The 14,680-nt window shown below is 42.8% G+C and overlaps 1 protein-coding gene across 2 annotated transcripts; it reads right to left on the bottom strand.

Moving 5' to 3' along the window:
- Nucleotides 1-311: 311 nt before the first annotated feature.
- Nucleotides 312-14,417, bottom strand: LOC118114970 (poly [ADP-ribose] polymerase tankyrase-1). Of its 2 annotated transcripts, XM_035165777.2 has the most exons (28): nt 13,589-14,417; nt 12,741-12,965; nt 12,373-12,468; nt 11,874-11,910; nt 11,493-11,568; nt 10,083-10,103; nt 8,338-8,432; nt 8,187-8,253; nt 7,602-7,788; nt 7,348-7,469; nt 6,926-7,017; nt 6,695-6,773; nt 6,329-6,500; nt 6,021-6,100; nt 5,657-5,802; nt 5,257-5,422; nt 4,936-5,155; nt 4,449-4,558; nt 4,023-4,211; nt 3,607-3,847; nt 3,419-3,501; nt 2,998-3,118; nt 2,799-2,896; nt 2,590-2,664; nt 2,304-2,409; nt 1,925-2,111; nt 1,642-1,798; nt 312-1,529 (listed from the first exon to the last, which is right to left on the bottom strand). In XM_035165777.2, exons 1-28 carry the CDS (start codon nt 14,037-14,039, stop codon nt 1,443-1,445), a joined length of 3,786 nt encoding a protein of 1,261 aa, XP_035021668.1. In that variant the 5' UTR covers nt 14,040-14,417; the 3' UTR covers nt 312-1,442. The 2 variants fall into 2 exon arrangements, with proteins under 2 accessions (XP_035021668.1, XP_035021669.1); XM_035165778.2 differs by lacking the exon at nt 10,083-10,103.
- Nucleotides 14,418-14,680: the final 263 nt, after the last annotated feature.

The raw sequence follows: 14,680 nt of genomic DNA, 5'->3' as shown, positions 1-14,680 counted from the left end.
TGGGAGTCCAAACAGAAAAGTCCCCGGGCCTCAGCCTAGTTTGTGGACTGGTGAGTAAATGCTTGAGGTTGCGACGTGTGTAGCCAGAAGATCAGTCGTGTACTGATATCTTTGATATTCCCTCCGTGGCACCTTTGTCTCAGTAATGACTAAAGTTAAATCATACCCGATTGTTTCAGTCTTTTGCATCTTGATATGCAACATCAGCTCCACCACGTTATATTTTTCATACACCATCAAATCTTGTGCACAGAGAAAACCGCCATGATAATAATATTGACATCATCTATAAATAAACACTAAACAACAAGTAGCTGTTAATGGGACATTTATTTAAAAAAAAGTTGGGAGAATCAAGAAGACATGAACAGAAAAATTCAGATGTCATTTACAGTTGAACTCAAAAGGTACTGTTAAACAGCAACAGTTATACACAACCATTTACACAACCTGTACAAATATTTTTTCCCGCAAATTTGCAATTTAAATTCAAAATAACTTAAATAGGTTTCTATGTAAAAGTGCAAATCCTTATGCGTGGGAAGTCTGTGAGACCATGGCAACAGAGGGGTGCTTTGAAGACTTGTAAGGCATCACAATCACATGTCAACATAGACCAGCTCTACTGTTTGAAGCACAGTCATATATGATGCCACAACTCGTGGAATCGTGATGCCTTACGTCGCATCAAGCTACTGATCACATGTCCGTTCTCATACAAATGAACTTTATAATGACAATAAAATTGTCTCAGCTCCTGTGATTTGACAGAGAGCCCTCTCTCCATCGAGTGTGTCCAGCCTTGAATAAAACAATAAAAAGAACATTTCAGATTTCAGTTCAGTGTTTGTAGTGTTGTCAGGGTGAAAGTTCAGCAAGTTCCCAATCGCAACAATGCACGGTTACTGGTTTGGTAGTGTTACACGATAGCATTTAAAATCACAGTTACTGGAGGCCATTCTGTACACGATGAGCCCAGATACGGTGGGGCAGTAGTAGTCCACAGGCTTCAGGCTCTGACAGTGACACAGAATGTGTGTAGAGGTGAGGGATCGCTGATTCTCCACGGTCACGAGGCGACAAAGAGTGGCGAACTGTTAATGCTGATACTTTAAAGTCTCTACAAGCATCCTCCTGATTGGTGAGGAGGGGTGAGGGGTGAGGGGGGGGGGGACTAACCCACACGCGCTATTGGGCCGTTCATGCTTCTGTATTAACATGCAGCCGATGCAAAAAGATTTAAAAAAAAGTCATCACCACGAGTAGGAGAGTATTATACAGCATATCTGCTCATTAAACACTGGTCACCATGGCTTCTACTGGACAACAGACTGGAAATGTGTTTGGTAAATAAAAAGGTGTTTAGGCATTTGCAATACAAAGGAGAAAATAACAGGCATCAAGTCCTTTGTGTGTGTGTGCATGTGTGTGACGTAAGGTAACTACGACTTCTGCTCGGCTCCTGCAGCTGCCTGGGCTGCGCTCTCTGGTTTAAGGATCTGGTAGGTGATGAGGTACTCTGGGAAGGCCTGAAGGAAAGACACAGCAGAACATTAGCAAACATGAGACAGCAGGTATTTCACTTATTTTTGGTTAATACTGAAGCCCTAAACAGGATTTAGGGAAAGAATCTTTTTGTACCTGCTCTCCTCTGTAGATGACGTACTCCGCGTAGGCTAGGCCGTTAACGCTGGGCCGCCCGATGACTGAATGATGTCCTGGGGGTGCGTGGGCCATCTTCATGGCACTGAACTGTAGGAAGGATTTCCCCAGGGTCACTCTGCAGAACAGCATTTGCCTGAGAGTTCAGATGAGAAGAAAGGGGTTATACAAGTGTCTATCCTCACAATATTACATATAAATCCTTTAACTTGAGAAAACACAAACATATTCTGTGTCAAGGTTCAAGTTAAATCAAAGTTACCTGTGGCACAGGTAGCAGGAGCGGTCTTTGTGCGTCGGGCAGCCCGTGCCTCCACCGATGCCGTAGACGTACTGGTTGCTCTTTGAGGAATTCTCTGCAAAGTAGATCCCTGCTCCAAACATCCCTCCTATGTAGGCATGGCGCTCATCGAAGCCTTTGTGGATGATGGCGTTGATGAACGGGGAACCTGAAAAATATGTGTCAATATTTATACAGTTATTAAATACAGTAACTGAAACAGTGCTTTACACAATTACAAATAAATGCAGTCTAAAGTAACTTCTAGTGTTTTAAGAACTGAACATAAATGAGACGTTAACGAGTTCTGACGCTGTCACACACACAAAAAACAACAACACCATGGTGTGTGTTTGGTTACCATGAAACAACATCCGCTCATTGTGGTGGTTGTGGTTCTCATCTGCGATCTCCTTCTGCCTGTGGGTGTAACGTTCTCTCAGCTTCTTATTTACAACCTTCTGAATCTGTGAGGCACAATACAACACACAAACAAAACGCTGGACGTTATTTCTGCTTTATACAAAAGATTCAAAATATAGATTCAGTACATTTAGTCAGTTTTCAATTTGACTATTTATCAAAGAAAGATTCCCTAGTTCATTGTTCTGTGAATTATCAAAGCAGAAGGTACAACTGGTTCAGACCTTGATGATGTTGTATTTGCTGAACACGCCGCCAGCGTTGCCTCCGTCTCTGTGCTCTCGGATGGTGCTCTGCATCTGACCGACACAACAAAACCACCATGGTGTCATCATAAGGAACACATTCAAGCCATCAGCCAATCGTTTTCTTCTTTTTTCTCTCCACTGATGGTTAAGAAAAACAGTAAATAAATGAGATCAACTCGACTCACCTCCTCCTCCACAGACTGGTACTCCTTGTCATCAGGGGCGAGGTCTATCAGGATAGTGCCCTGGCTGGCACAGTGGAATGTCAGGTATGGGTTAGAACCTGAAAAGAAAACAACAGTTTAAATTTAAAGCTCGTCTGCGCAAAAAATGTCTGATTGTGGTGATTAGATTGGTTCGTAGACATAAATCCCGCTTCCTCACCCGGCTGGCCGCCCAGCAGCCTCTCAATGCCCTTGATTAGCTTGTGTCTGTGGCCATAGGCATTGATTCCAATCTCCTTCAGCTCCTCGTGACCCATGTCAGCCAACACATCCATAGAGATCTGGAAAAGCAAAAGAATAGAGCAGGTTGAGAAATGTCAGCCAGAACAATCGTCTGTTTGCTCAGACATAAGCAACGTTGAGCAGACAGCACAGTTATTCTGACCCGTTCTATTTGTGTATTTAACACACTGCAACAGCTCCACAGAAAAGAAAACATTTGAACCAATTTATCTCAATATGTATAAACTGTTCACTGCATTAAAACATATACTAGGATTATACTTATGGGATTGATTGAATGACAGACAACAAATACACAATGGTTAAGCTTTAGTTAAAGTATTTCTGAGGAAGCTGACCTGCTCCCTCTCGAAGATGTCCCTTAGGTGCTCCAGACCCAGGCTCTTCATGAACTGACTTATGTTCATGTCCAGCATTGACACTATGAAAAACACAAACAGACATGAGATCAGTATCCACATTTTCTCTGTGTCCACCTACATTGTAAACTGCCCAGTACGAGATATCAAAAATAGATCACACTTACTTTCGCCTTCCTTGCGGTCAGTGCCCGTGGCTCCGTCTGCCACTCCTGAGGAGCTGGCGGCAGCAGCCAGCTCGGTAAGCGGGCCAGACAGGTTGTCTATGCTGCTGGCGGCTGACAGACAGGATGGCGTGGAGGCAGGGGAGATAACGGAGGCGCTGACCACTGTGGCCTGGGGCTTAAAGCAGCTGGGCAGGGCATCTGGTGGCATGGCGTCCATTAGCAAGGCCCGGATATCATCAGCCTGCAGAAAAAGTGCATTCGTTTTTCTATGAAATCAAGCAGAGGCTATGGAACTAGTAGGGGCAAATTTGGCCATTTTATGATTTCTTTTTACATGCATCACTTCCACATCACTAAGCTTGGCCTGAAAATATTAACTACACAGTATTTCCTAAGCCGCTGACAGAAGCAGTTACCGTGGCCAGGTCCAGAGCAGTCTGGCCCTCCTGGTTCTTCATGGTGGGGTCAGCTCCATGAGCCAGCAGCAGCGCACACAGCTGAGTACGACCCTTCTGGGCAGCCTCGTGGAGCGGTGTGAAAGCCCATTTATCTGTAGCATTCACACACGTATTGTACTTGATCAGTAGTGCTGCAATGTCCACGTGCTGTGAGGAAGAGAGAAGACAGAGGAAGAGTCAGTGTCAGTCTCTGAACCATAAAAACGATCAAATTTATGTTAAATACAATAACAGAACCAACTTTACATTTAGACCATCGACACAATAAATATCTTTTAGTTTAAATATGTTACCAATTTGAGATTATGCAAGGTTCTAAAATCAAACTGCTCATGATCTGCATTTGATATGAAATGTCTTAGAGTTGATGTCATCAACACTGACCCCATAAGACGCAGCATTATGAAGAGGGATAAGGCCTCCTTTGTCCTGGGCGTTGACATCAGCCCCATGTTCCAGCAGATACTCAGCCACCTCAAGGTTGTTGTAGCCAGCTGAGAAGGAAAAGGACATAAGAGCATGATGATGTACATTTTAGAACATCCCATATAAGTGCAGCATTTTATTTACCCTTTTCTAAAACTTTATATACAAGTTCTTAATCATATGGTCTCACAGAGATCAAGATATGTGTGGTTGTTTTTCATATCTCAGACAAATAAAAGCATATTGCATACAGAGAACAGACAGGAAAAAAAATGCTAAAGTACATACAGCATCAGAGACAATGTTATTTGCTTCATGTTTCTATAAGGGACTAGAAATAACAAAAAATTGATCAACCTTTCATAAATGCCTCATCAGGAGTGTGAGTACTTTTGTACCAGTAAAACAAAATCAATGACGCATTAAAGCAGCTAGTATGTATTACCTGCGAGGTGAAGCGGTGTGGAGTTGCGTCCCTGTGTGTCTCTGCAGTTGATATTCTCTGGGGAGCAGAGTTTCTGGACTCGGGCCAGGCAGCCCTTCTTTGCAGCGTCCAGCAGGGCAGCGTCACCCCTCAGCAGGTCCTGGATGTCTGTGTCACCGTCCTTCACCATGTCCAGCGGCATGTTGCCATCACGGTTCTTCTTGGAGGGGTCGGCTCCATGCTGAACAGGTCAAACAGACAGTCATCGTAAAACAATCACTGACAGAGGACAACAATTAATAAAGACAACATTTGTGTAAGATGGTCTGAAAGGATCCTTACTTTGAGCAGCAGTTTGCAGATCTCATATTTGCCTTTGGCTGCAGCCTCATGAAGGGGGGTGAACTTCCATAGGTCTGCCACGTTGACTGAGGCTCCATGTCTGACCAGCAGCTCAGCCACTTCATAGTGTCCGTAGGAGCATGCGTTGTGGAGGGGGACCAGACCACTGGAGGAGGAAAAGCAGAAGCAAAACTCTTCACACCAGGAGGACAAGGTGTTGTGCACCGACATAAAAATTTGTATTTGAAACTGCTGCAAAATAAACTCAAACATTTAACATACAACAAATATCCAGGAATAGATCATCACAGTGATGACATTCATGTTCAAAAATCTTTAACCGGCATTTATTTGTTACATTATAAAACAAACCCATAGGTAAGCTAGTTGCAGAACTTACCCCTTGTCTTTGGCATGGACATCAGCTCCATGGTGCAACAGATATTCAACTACAGCAACTCGGTTGTAACCAGCTGCAAAGTGCAGGGGAGTGGAGTGGCGGCCCTCCAAGTCCCGGCAGTTTACGTTCTGAGGGGTGCAAAGTTGCTGCAATAAACACAGACAATGTGACAATTAGCCACTCAACTGACGGCTTTATAGGATATTTAAAGGAGTTTTCACAGCCACTGGTGTACAAAGGTATGATAATAGTTTTGCTGCCAATATTAGCAAGTGAAAATGAACTCTGAATATATTAAACAAACTCGGTGTCCTGTCTAAAACCTAAACTGTAGCCACTACTACAGAAGAAAAAGTGAACTTACTTGCACTGTCTCCAGATCTCCTGCTTTGGCTGCCTCCAAAAATCTGTAGTCCACGTCAGAATTACGTGTGGGAACATTTTCTAGAGAAAATAAAAACAACACAACATAACAACAAAAATCCTATGTTCCAAGTTTTATATCAGGTAAATCCCTTTCAAGACTCTTTTATAAAAGCATTGACCGCTGAAATTTACAAAATCAGCCTTATCTTAGCTTGGGAGAGTTAATATTTCTGGAGGGCATTTTCATTCTCAGACTGTAAAAAACAAACCGTGTTAATGAGGGACACGTGCAGCGGCTCTGCTTACCATTAAGAATCTGTTGTACAGCCTCGTTGCCCATCTGGGCAGCAGTGAAACCCTGCAGAGAGACGATGGAGGGGTCGGCCCCGTAGCTCAGCAGAAGCTTGCAGGTCTGGATGTGACCAGCCAGCGCAGCCCTATGAAGCGCTGTCTGACCCAGTGTGTCCACCGCATTTACCTGGAGTCAGAGGATGAGGAGTTGAGGTTCAGCAACACATTTCTAAAGCAAACACATTTCTACCCACTATAATGTGAGGCGTTTATGGAACATTGGTAAATTGAACCATCGACTGACAAATAAACATGGTTAACACTTTCCCTGAAAGTTGGCTGCACAGAATGAACATGTAAAAAGTGAATTAAACAACCGACCTTTGCTCCGTGTTTCTGCAGCACCTCCAGTATGTCGTTGTGAGCTCTCTCGGCAGCAACATGCAGGGGAGTCATGAAGCTGGAAGACACAAGAGACGAGAAAGTTATCACCATTTATGATCCATTATCCTTTGTTCTTAGCATTTAATGTGTCTGGAAAATACAATGAACTTTTTAATGATTTGAAATTAAAAAACAATCAACATAAAATCTAAATGCTGTTAAACTTACTCTTTGTTCTTCTCATTGATGTTGGCACCTTTACGCAGCAACAACTCAGTCACCTGCTTCCTCTTCGGGTGGGGGGAAGCCACAGCACAGTGCTGCAACAGACATCATCATTAGATTAGTGTGAGCAAATCTAAGTCTTTGCAAAGTCAATCTGTTAAAAATAATCACATACAACTGCCTGTACATCAAATGTATATAAACTGTACATCACTGGACATGTAGCCCATGACTGGAAGGACTACTTCAAATTCACCTGGTTAATTTTCTATAAAATTTGAAATAACATTATTGTTACTTGACATAAGCAGAATTTGTAACCAATAAGAAAATTTGCTCTGTCCATAATGTTAAAGCTTGTTTCAAAGCTGTAATTAAATATGACAATGTTTAGCTCAAACATAAGTATAAGACTTGGTTCTGACCAGAGCTGTCTCGTTGGTCTGAGGATGTTTGAAGCTGATGATCTCCAGAGCGAGCGTCTTCTTCACTTTGGCCATGTCTGCCTCCCGAGCTGCCTGCAGCAGTGAGTGACCTTTGAACTCATCTACATGAAAGAGAAAAAGAAAATTAATGGAAATATAGTGTAATAATATATTTGAATGGTGTCAGGCTACTTATGCGTTACTTAAGTGTTATCCATTCATCACAGTGTATGTGTGGCACAGAGAGAACTCACAGGTGAGCCTTTCTTTAAGCTCTGGGGTGGGGGCCATGTCCACAGCGCTCTTGCTGTGGCAGTTTAGCAGGGTGGGGTCGGCCCCGTGGCTCAACAGCAAGGAGCAGACCTCCACTCGGTTCTTGGACGCTGCTTCGTGGAGAGGAGTGAACTGCCACAAGTCCATGGCGTTGACACAGGCTCCATGCTACAGAGGGAGCATCAGAGCACAGGTTATAGACGGGGCAAATAACGGACGTGGGTTTGCTTGATCCAAATGTGCTTAAAATTATAAGATGGGAGAATGCATTTATTATTTCCTGGGTGAAGTGGAGAAGGTGGGTAATATAACTTTTCTTTAAATATACCACACAACCCTGCAATGCACTTTGCACCCATACTTAATATTGGCTTAAAAAAGTAAGATCAAAATCACCCCTATTCCTCCTTTCTCAGGATATAGGTAAACTAAGTTTACATTCCCCCATGAAGCATGGAAAATAAATATCATGGAACCATGAAGGCAGTAAAAGTAAAGTTTGGATTTGCTTTAATGAACAAATCTTGACATGGAGAATTTCAAGTTAGGAGTTAGACTTTTCTTACTTTAAGCAGAAGTTCAGTGACCTCAAAGTGACCATAGGAACAAGCATTGTGAAGAGGAACCAGGCCACTGCAGGAACAAGAGAGTCAGGTTACTGTCAATGAAAATGACTGGATGATAAATTCTGTTCTTCAGGCAGCCAGGATGTCTCACCCTTTGTCCTTGGCATGAACGTCAGCTCCATGCTGGAGAAGGAGCTGAACAATGCGCACACGGTTGTAACCAGCAGCGAGGTGGAGGGGCGTTGACTGGAAAAAAAGAACAGCCTGTTAACATATACAGATCGCTGGCTGCTTTAGGGTGCACTGCCTTCGATGGCCACGGGAGCAAGCGGCTGATTAGGGCCAGAAGCAATGTGTTGTGGCAGGCTATGCTCTGTGAGTTGCAGATGAATGGAGGAGGATATGATGCAAGGTCAATGGAGAATGTCCAGCAACAAAAACTAATTTACTGTCCATATCATGTCTGACCTGAGTGAGTGACCACAAGCAAATTTAAAATAATCACTCATCTACCTCGACTTCCATTTGATAAGTTCTTCAAAATAAAGTATTATTCTATGGCTAAGAGGTTTAAAAACAAGTTTTATGTAGTGAGCCCGAAAGAAAGAGTCCAATAGTGCAACTGTAAGGGTATTAGATTCAAAATGGCCAGGAAGGATTTATGGTTGGGATGCAATAGCCTGATACATTTTTAATGTTGTTCCAGTTAGTTCCAAGTTATTTGTCTTTTAAATGCAGAGTACAAGACATGTAAGTACTTATGCAGCTAAATAAAAAAACATTAGGCAAATCTTCACTTCTTTGAGTGACATCATTGAGCTTTGGCTCTATGTATTTGTTTGTATAATGCTACATAAAAATTCTTGAAAGCTAAACTTTGAGTAAATAAGATTCAAATTGAATTTATTTTCCATTAGTGGAAAGGTTTGACAAAATGCTATAGAACCCCAACCGTAATAGGATGCAATGATATAATAAGCAGGTTAAGAGTAAAGCATATCTGCAAGCTATAAGATCATAAAATCAAATGGCTTTAATTCAGCCAAGAAAAATAAATGTTAGTCTGAGTAAAAGCTGCAGTTCAAGCTTCTGGTCTCCATTCCAAAATCTAGCTCAGGTCAAGCTTACGATAAAAGGAGGGACATCATTCATCTCAGTTTCCATGCAGTGATACAATTGTAGGACCCAGAAAAGCCAACAGTTAGATTTCAAGCCACAGTGATAAAATCAGATGGATGAGAGTCGAATCATGGAGGCAGTGTGGGGTGACACAAGCAATCAGAAGCAATCGAGAGTCATTACCACAATGGGTAGCATAGCACTAGAATGACAGGTGAAATGTAGTCCATTCATTATTGCATACTGATCCAACAGGGAACGTGAGGTAAGACACATATTGCACAGACACATTCAGGATTCGCTTGACAAAATGCAGAGGGGCAGGCCGTCAGGCATGCATGAGTGATCGTCACCCAAAAAGCATAAAACGAATGAATAAAACAAAGGCAAATCAGACACTGACTGAAGAGCAAGTGATTGAAAGTTGAAGAAGTGTGGGTGAGTGTGCAGGAGAGGACAGATGCTGAAGAAAGCAGGCAGTGGACATTTTGAGCTCCTCTCCAAATCCAAAAAGATGAGTAGTCACCGTGACACCAACCCAACTCACTCACATGTCACGTACGCACACAAACACGCACACAGATGCACACACACACATAAGAAGGAGCATCAGGGTGGGATACATGAGTGACCCGTACACCCAGGTCCATGATGTGCAATTAACAAGTGACAGCCAGCTTATTGGTCGAATAAAAACAATGGATTAAAGGAATAAAACAAAGAAAAAAAGATCACAACAGTGCATCAATCAAGTGGCCGTTATCAAGGTCGACTTACCAGCATTTTTTGGGATGTTGACTGATCGACAAATGTTGCCAGAGTCACACGGAAAACAAAACGAAACAAAAATTACAAAAATGACATTATCTTTTCACAGCAATTCTTTCCTCCTTTCCTACGTCAATGCAACACAAGCCCTAGATATAATCACTGACTGTTCCTTCAACATGGTGTTTGAAATGAAATGTGACACCAGGCCAGAGAAGGTTAATGGCTGGAGGGTAAGTGTGACTTCTCCTCGGTTTTCTCGACGGCTTTTTGAAGAGGGAAAGAAACAGGTTAATGGTACCCAGCCTAATCTACAGTGGCATATTGGCTTAGATCATGCAATGTCTATATATACACTGCGACAGGCAGGGAAGGAATTATTCTTTAAGTGCTGTTGAAGAAAATGTAGTTAGTTATGAATGAAAGAAGCTAATTCTGATATGCTGTTTAAGACTATGAAGTTGTATGTCGTGGTGGAGCTGGTGAGTATGTTCTTTGAGTTATTTACTACAATAACAGAGTAAGACATTTTGCCAGACAAGACAAAAAATACTTAAATAATGTGTAAGAAAAGTAATGCATGACAGACAAAAACAGACAAAGAAGAAAACCTCCCCACAAAAACTATTGTATTAGCAATGCTAAATGCTGATGTCAGAAAATAACTGCAAAGCGCATTCTATGAAGTGTGTGTTTATATCATTATCCTTCTCATGAACCTGCCAACTAAGAGATACAAAAATAAAAAGATAAATCAACGCCAAAAATTCCGTATTCTGACCGTAACAATTCTGATGTTATAAGTTCCAGTAAAATGGTCTGAGTTCAGTTGAGACACTAGAAATTACACAGAGAAACACTCTACAAGAATAAAAACAACAGCAGAACACAGACTGACATCCTGTTTTCTGATCGAGCAGATGCTGGTTCTGCCAAATAGATTTCAAGATCACTAACAGCTTCGCTCCATCAGCATCTGGCATGGAAAAGTGTTTATGGGGAAGAAGAGGAAAGATGCTCCCCTCACGAAACTTGATCCAAACATGTTGAAAAACCATTGACAAAAGCACTTAACTGTAAGTAAAGGAATGGTCTGTCTACTTAAGCTCCAACCACCATTACTTAAGAGGCTGGAAAAACGGAAGGCGAGATGTTACAACAGGAGCAACCGTTCATGCATAATTAGACAAAAGTGATTCCCACTAACAGCCTCCCACAAATCCAATGACATAAATCCTCTTTATATCTGCACCGCGCAAACTAATCCAGCCATAATCAGACTGCTCACACGTTGTCTGACTGGAACCTATTTTTAAAATACAGTATAATGATTATGCAACCCTGCACAACATGTTGTATCAAAGATGTTGAGAAAGATGTGTCTGGTGTGATGTGGTGCAGTAAAAGTATCTCATTTACCTTGCGGCCATCACTTGCGTGACAATTGACATTCAATGGAGTCAGCAGTGCCATCAGCTTCTCTTCATTTCCACTCCTGTAATTAGACAGAAAAGACTGGTGTCATTACAAAACCACTTTTACTGATGATAATGTTAACGGGGAAATTGACTTCCTTTGTCTACATGTTGTTTCACAGATGGTAAGAATGTTATACTAGATGAAACCAAGTACTAACTTTTGTTTTTAACTGCTACATGTATAAAAGCACACAATATAGTTGTAAATGTAATTGGTTATGTCAAGTTATCTACTTCTCACTGTAGCATAACCACAAACACAGCTATGAATAACTGTGGCAAGCAGGAAATGTGAGCATTGACCATTCACACTGATTCTCACCTTGCTGCTTCCAGAAGTTCGTCCTTCTTGTATTCACCTGGATGGAAATAAACACAGGGATTAGAGCCGCGCGTGCCAAACACATGTTAGCATGCGTTACGTGGTGTAAACTGGATTCCAGCCAATGTTTGTTTGGTAAATGGATGCACTGTGCTTTGTGGCTGTCACTCTGCATCAGGGGATAACCAAAACTAAGTTTGATAAGTTTTACACATTGTTTGAGTAGAAGAGTTAGGGTGCTAAAAACTAAATAAAAATATATATATTAACCGGTGTTCTGTTCACAAAGTAACTTGCTGCAGTTACAAGACTTTGCGCCATCAAAAATAACTCAAAACAAGGGGTCAGATAACCTGGTTTATATTTAGCCAACAATGTTATTCCAAAATGTCCTGATATCAGGACATAATCATGTGAAACGTCTTTGTGTGAATGTAATTTATCTGACCATAAAGACTTAAATGTTCATGTGAGAGATAAGCAGCGGCGAGGGACTGACCAGTGAGAACAGCCTTGGCTGACGGGTCAGCTAGATCCAGAGCAGATTTGCCATCAGTGTTGCGGATGTTTGGATCAGCTCCATGTTGGAGTAACACTGAGTGAGAGAGTGGCAGATGAAAAAAAACATTAGGTATTTACACAGCAAAGAGGTCAGTAGATAAACCTTTAGGTTGTTAGCTAAAATTAATTCCTGTCCTCCCACCACCACACACAAATGTAAATAACCGTTATCTCAACGTCAGACTTGTGTAGCAAGTTGTCAAGAACCTGAGCTAAATTGCATCTAATGACTCCTAAGACTACAACAGTCTTCAAAACCACTCGCACATTTGCCCGTGATTGCACCTAATCAACAGGGATCCTTACCAATGCACACGTCTATCTTTCCCTTGATGGCAGCCTCGTGTAACGGAGTGTAGTTCCAGTTGTCTCTGGCGTTGGGATCTGCGCCCTGACACAAGAGCAGGCTGACAACTTCTGCGTGGCCGAAGGAGCAGGCATTGTGCAGGGGAATGAGTCCTCCGTCATCCCTGGCGTGGACATTGGCCCCCGTCTGCAAGAGGTGCTCAACCACATCTTTCCGGCCAAAACCTGGAAGAGGATTTAAATGCATTTAAATGTAGCTTTTCCTCAATGTTAAGTTAGGATGGTGCATGTGCACTTTACCTGACCTGGCTATTACATCTAATATCATTTCATAATAATCACAACTGTAACATTCAGATAAAAAAAAGTCCTACACAAATAAATAGCTAAGTTAGAAAATATCCTACCATAAGTATTGTCAGACCTGTTAGCCATGTTTTGAGTGAGAGCAGACTTAGCATTTGTGTTGTTCAGCAGGACTTAGGCTAACGCAAATTGAACAGAAAACGTAAACGTCAGTTCGTGCTAATATTAGCTTGCTAACATCACACGGTAACATTACATTGTTCAAGCTAATGTCTTATCTCAAGCTAAACCTGGAGTTTATCGCTTACTGTTACAAGTGTTGACATTTGACCGTTCAATAATGTAACTGTAGTGCGTCAAATTAGCTGGTTCTCACCACCAGCGCGTCATTATTTAAGAGTAGTGGTATTTTGCGTTAGCAGGATGGTTAATGACAGGGTTTGATAAGCACGTCAACCAAAACACAACAACGTTAGCTCATTAGCCGAATTTAGCTACAAACATCACGCTGCTGCTGCATCATTAGCTTAGCTCGTAGTTACCCGCAGCGAAATGAAGGGGAGTAGATTTCCGACCAGCCATGTCCTTCGCGTTTACGTTCACCGAGTCCACCAGTCTCTTCACACGGGACACGTCTCCGTTGCGGCAGGCCTCGAACAGCTCCCTGAACGCGCCCCCGATGCCGCTGCTGCCGTCGGCGGGGCTGGCAGCTCCGGAGCCCGGGCTGGAGACGCTGCTGCCGCCGCCGCCGGAGGTCGTCGTAGTGGAGCTCGCACTGCTCGCCAGGACAGGGGCCGGCAGGTCCGGGGAGGCCAGGGCCGTGTCGATCCCCCCGCTGCATTCCCTCTCGCTCTCCGGGCTCCCGACGGCCGATCCGAGCAGAGCCATCGGGGGAGAGGCCGGGGGAGCTCCCGAAAGAGAGCTGTTTCTCGGCGGGGACGGTAACGTACTTTGCTGCTGTTGTTGCTGCGAGGAGCGACGAGACACCGCCATTACAGCAGCTCCCTCTCAGCGACTGTACGAGCTGTATCCTCCTTTCCGGTGAAAGTGGTCGTGTTTCCTGTCTCTGCTGTTTACTCTCATTGGATCTGGCTGAGTGAAAAAAACTCGATTTTATTTCCGCTACAAAGACAAAGTGAGAGCCCGCAATGAAGACACAGGAAATCCCGATCGACTACCTGTATAATGCACTTTGTTGTGTATCTTGTATTCCACCTCTGACAAATATTAATCTTTTTCTTCATCTGTCCAATGATCATTCATCTTTTTAATCCTTTCGTCTTCATCCTCCTCCTCGTCACACACAAACACACACGACTATTTAGATCAGAAATCCTACAGTGTCCAAAGTGTCTTCTGGATCTGTGTACAATTATCAGCATCTGGACAGAAATGCTGCTCAGCCAGTAGGTGGCAGTATGATCACCACTGTTCAAGCGTCAACATCTTTGGGTTCTTCATGGAGGAGCAAACTGTTCTGTTGCTTTTATCTCATCACGTTTAGATTATTGTAACAGCCTTTTACCTGTTTACCTGCATGAGCCAAACATCTATTGATCTGACTCCAGACTGTCCAGAACTCAGCTGCCAGGCTTTTAACCAGAACAAAGAAACATGATCTCTCTGGCTCTCTC

The sequence above is a fragment of the Hippoglossus stenolepis genome, chromosome 9, assembly GCF_022539355.2.
Source record: "Hippoglossus stenolepis isolate QCI-W04-F060 chromosome 9, HSTE1.2, whole genome shotgun sequence".
In the NCBI taxonomy this organism is placed as follows: Eukaryota; Metazoa; Chordata; class Actinopteri; order Pleuronectiformes; family Pleuronectidae; genus Hippoglossus; species Hippoglossus stenolepis.
This window is presented reverse-complemented; position numbering and strand designations above follow the sequence as displayed.

What these genes read in the sequence shown, in the direction of transcription:
- LOC118114970 (XM_035165777.2), bottom strand. Translation starts at nt 14,039, where the DNA reads ATGGCGGTGTCTCGTCGCTCCTCGCAGCAACAACAGCAGCAAAGTACG. An exon ending in ACATCTTCGAGAGGGAGCAG is followed by an intron (nt 3,119 to 3,418) that starts GTCAGCTTCCTC and finishes TTGCTTTTCCAG; the next exon opens with ATCTCTATGGATGTGTTGGC. An exon ending in GCTGCTGGGCGGCCAGCCGG is followed by an intron (nt 2,897 to 2,997) that starts GTGAGGAAGCGG and finishes TTTTCTTTTCAG; the next exon opens with GTTCTAACCCATACCTGACA.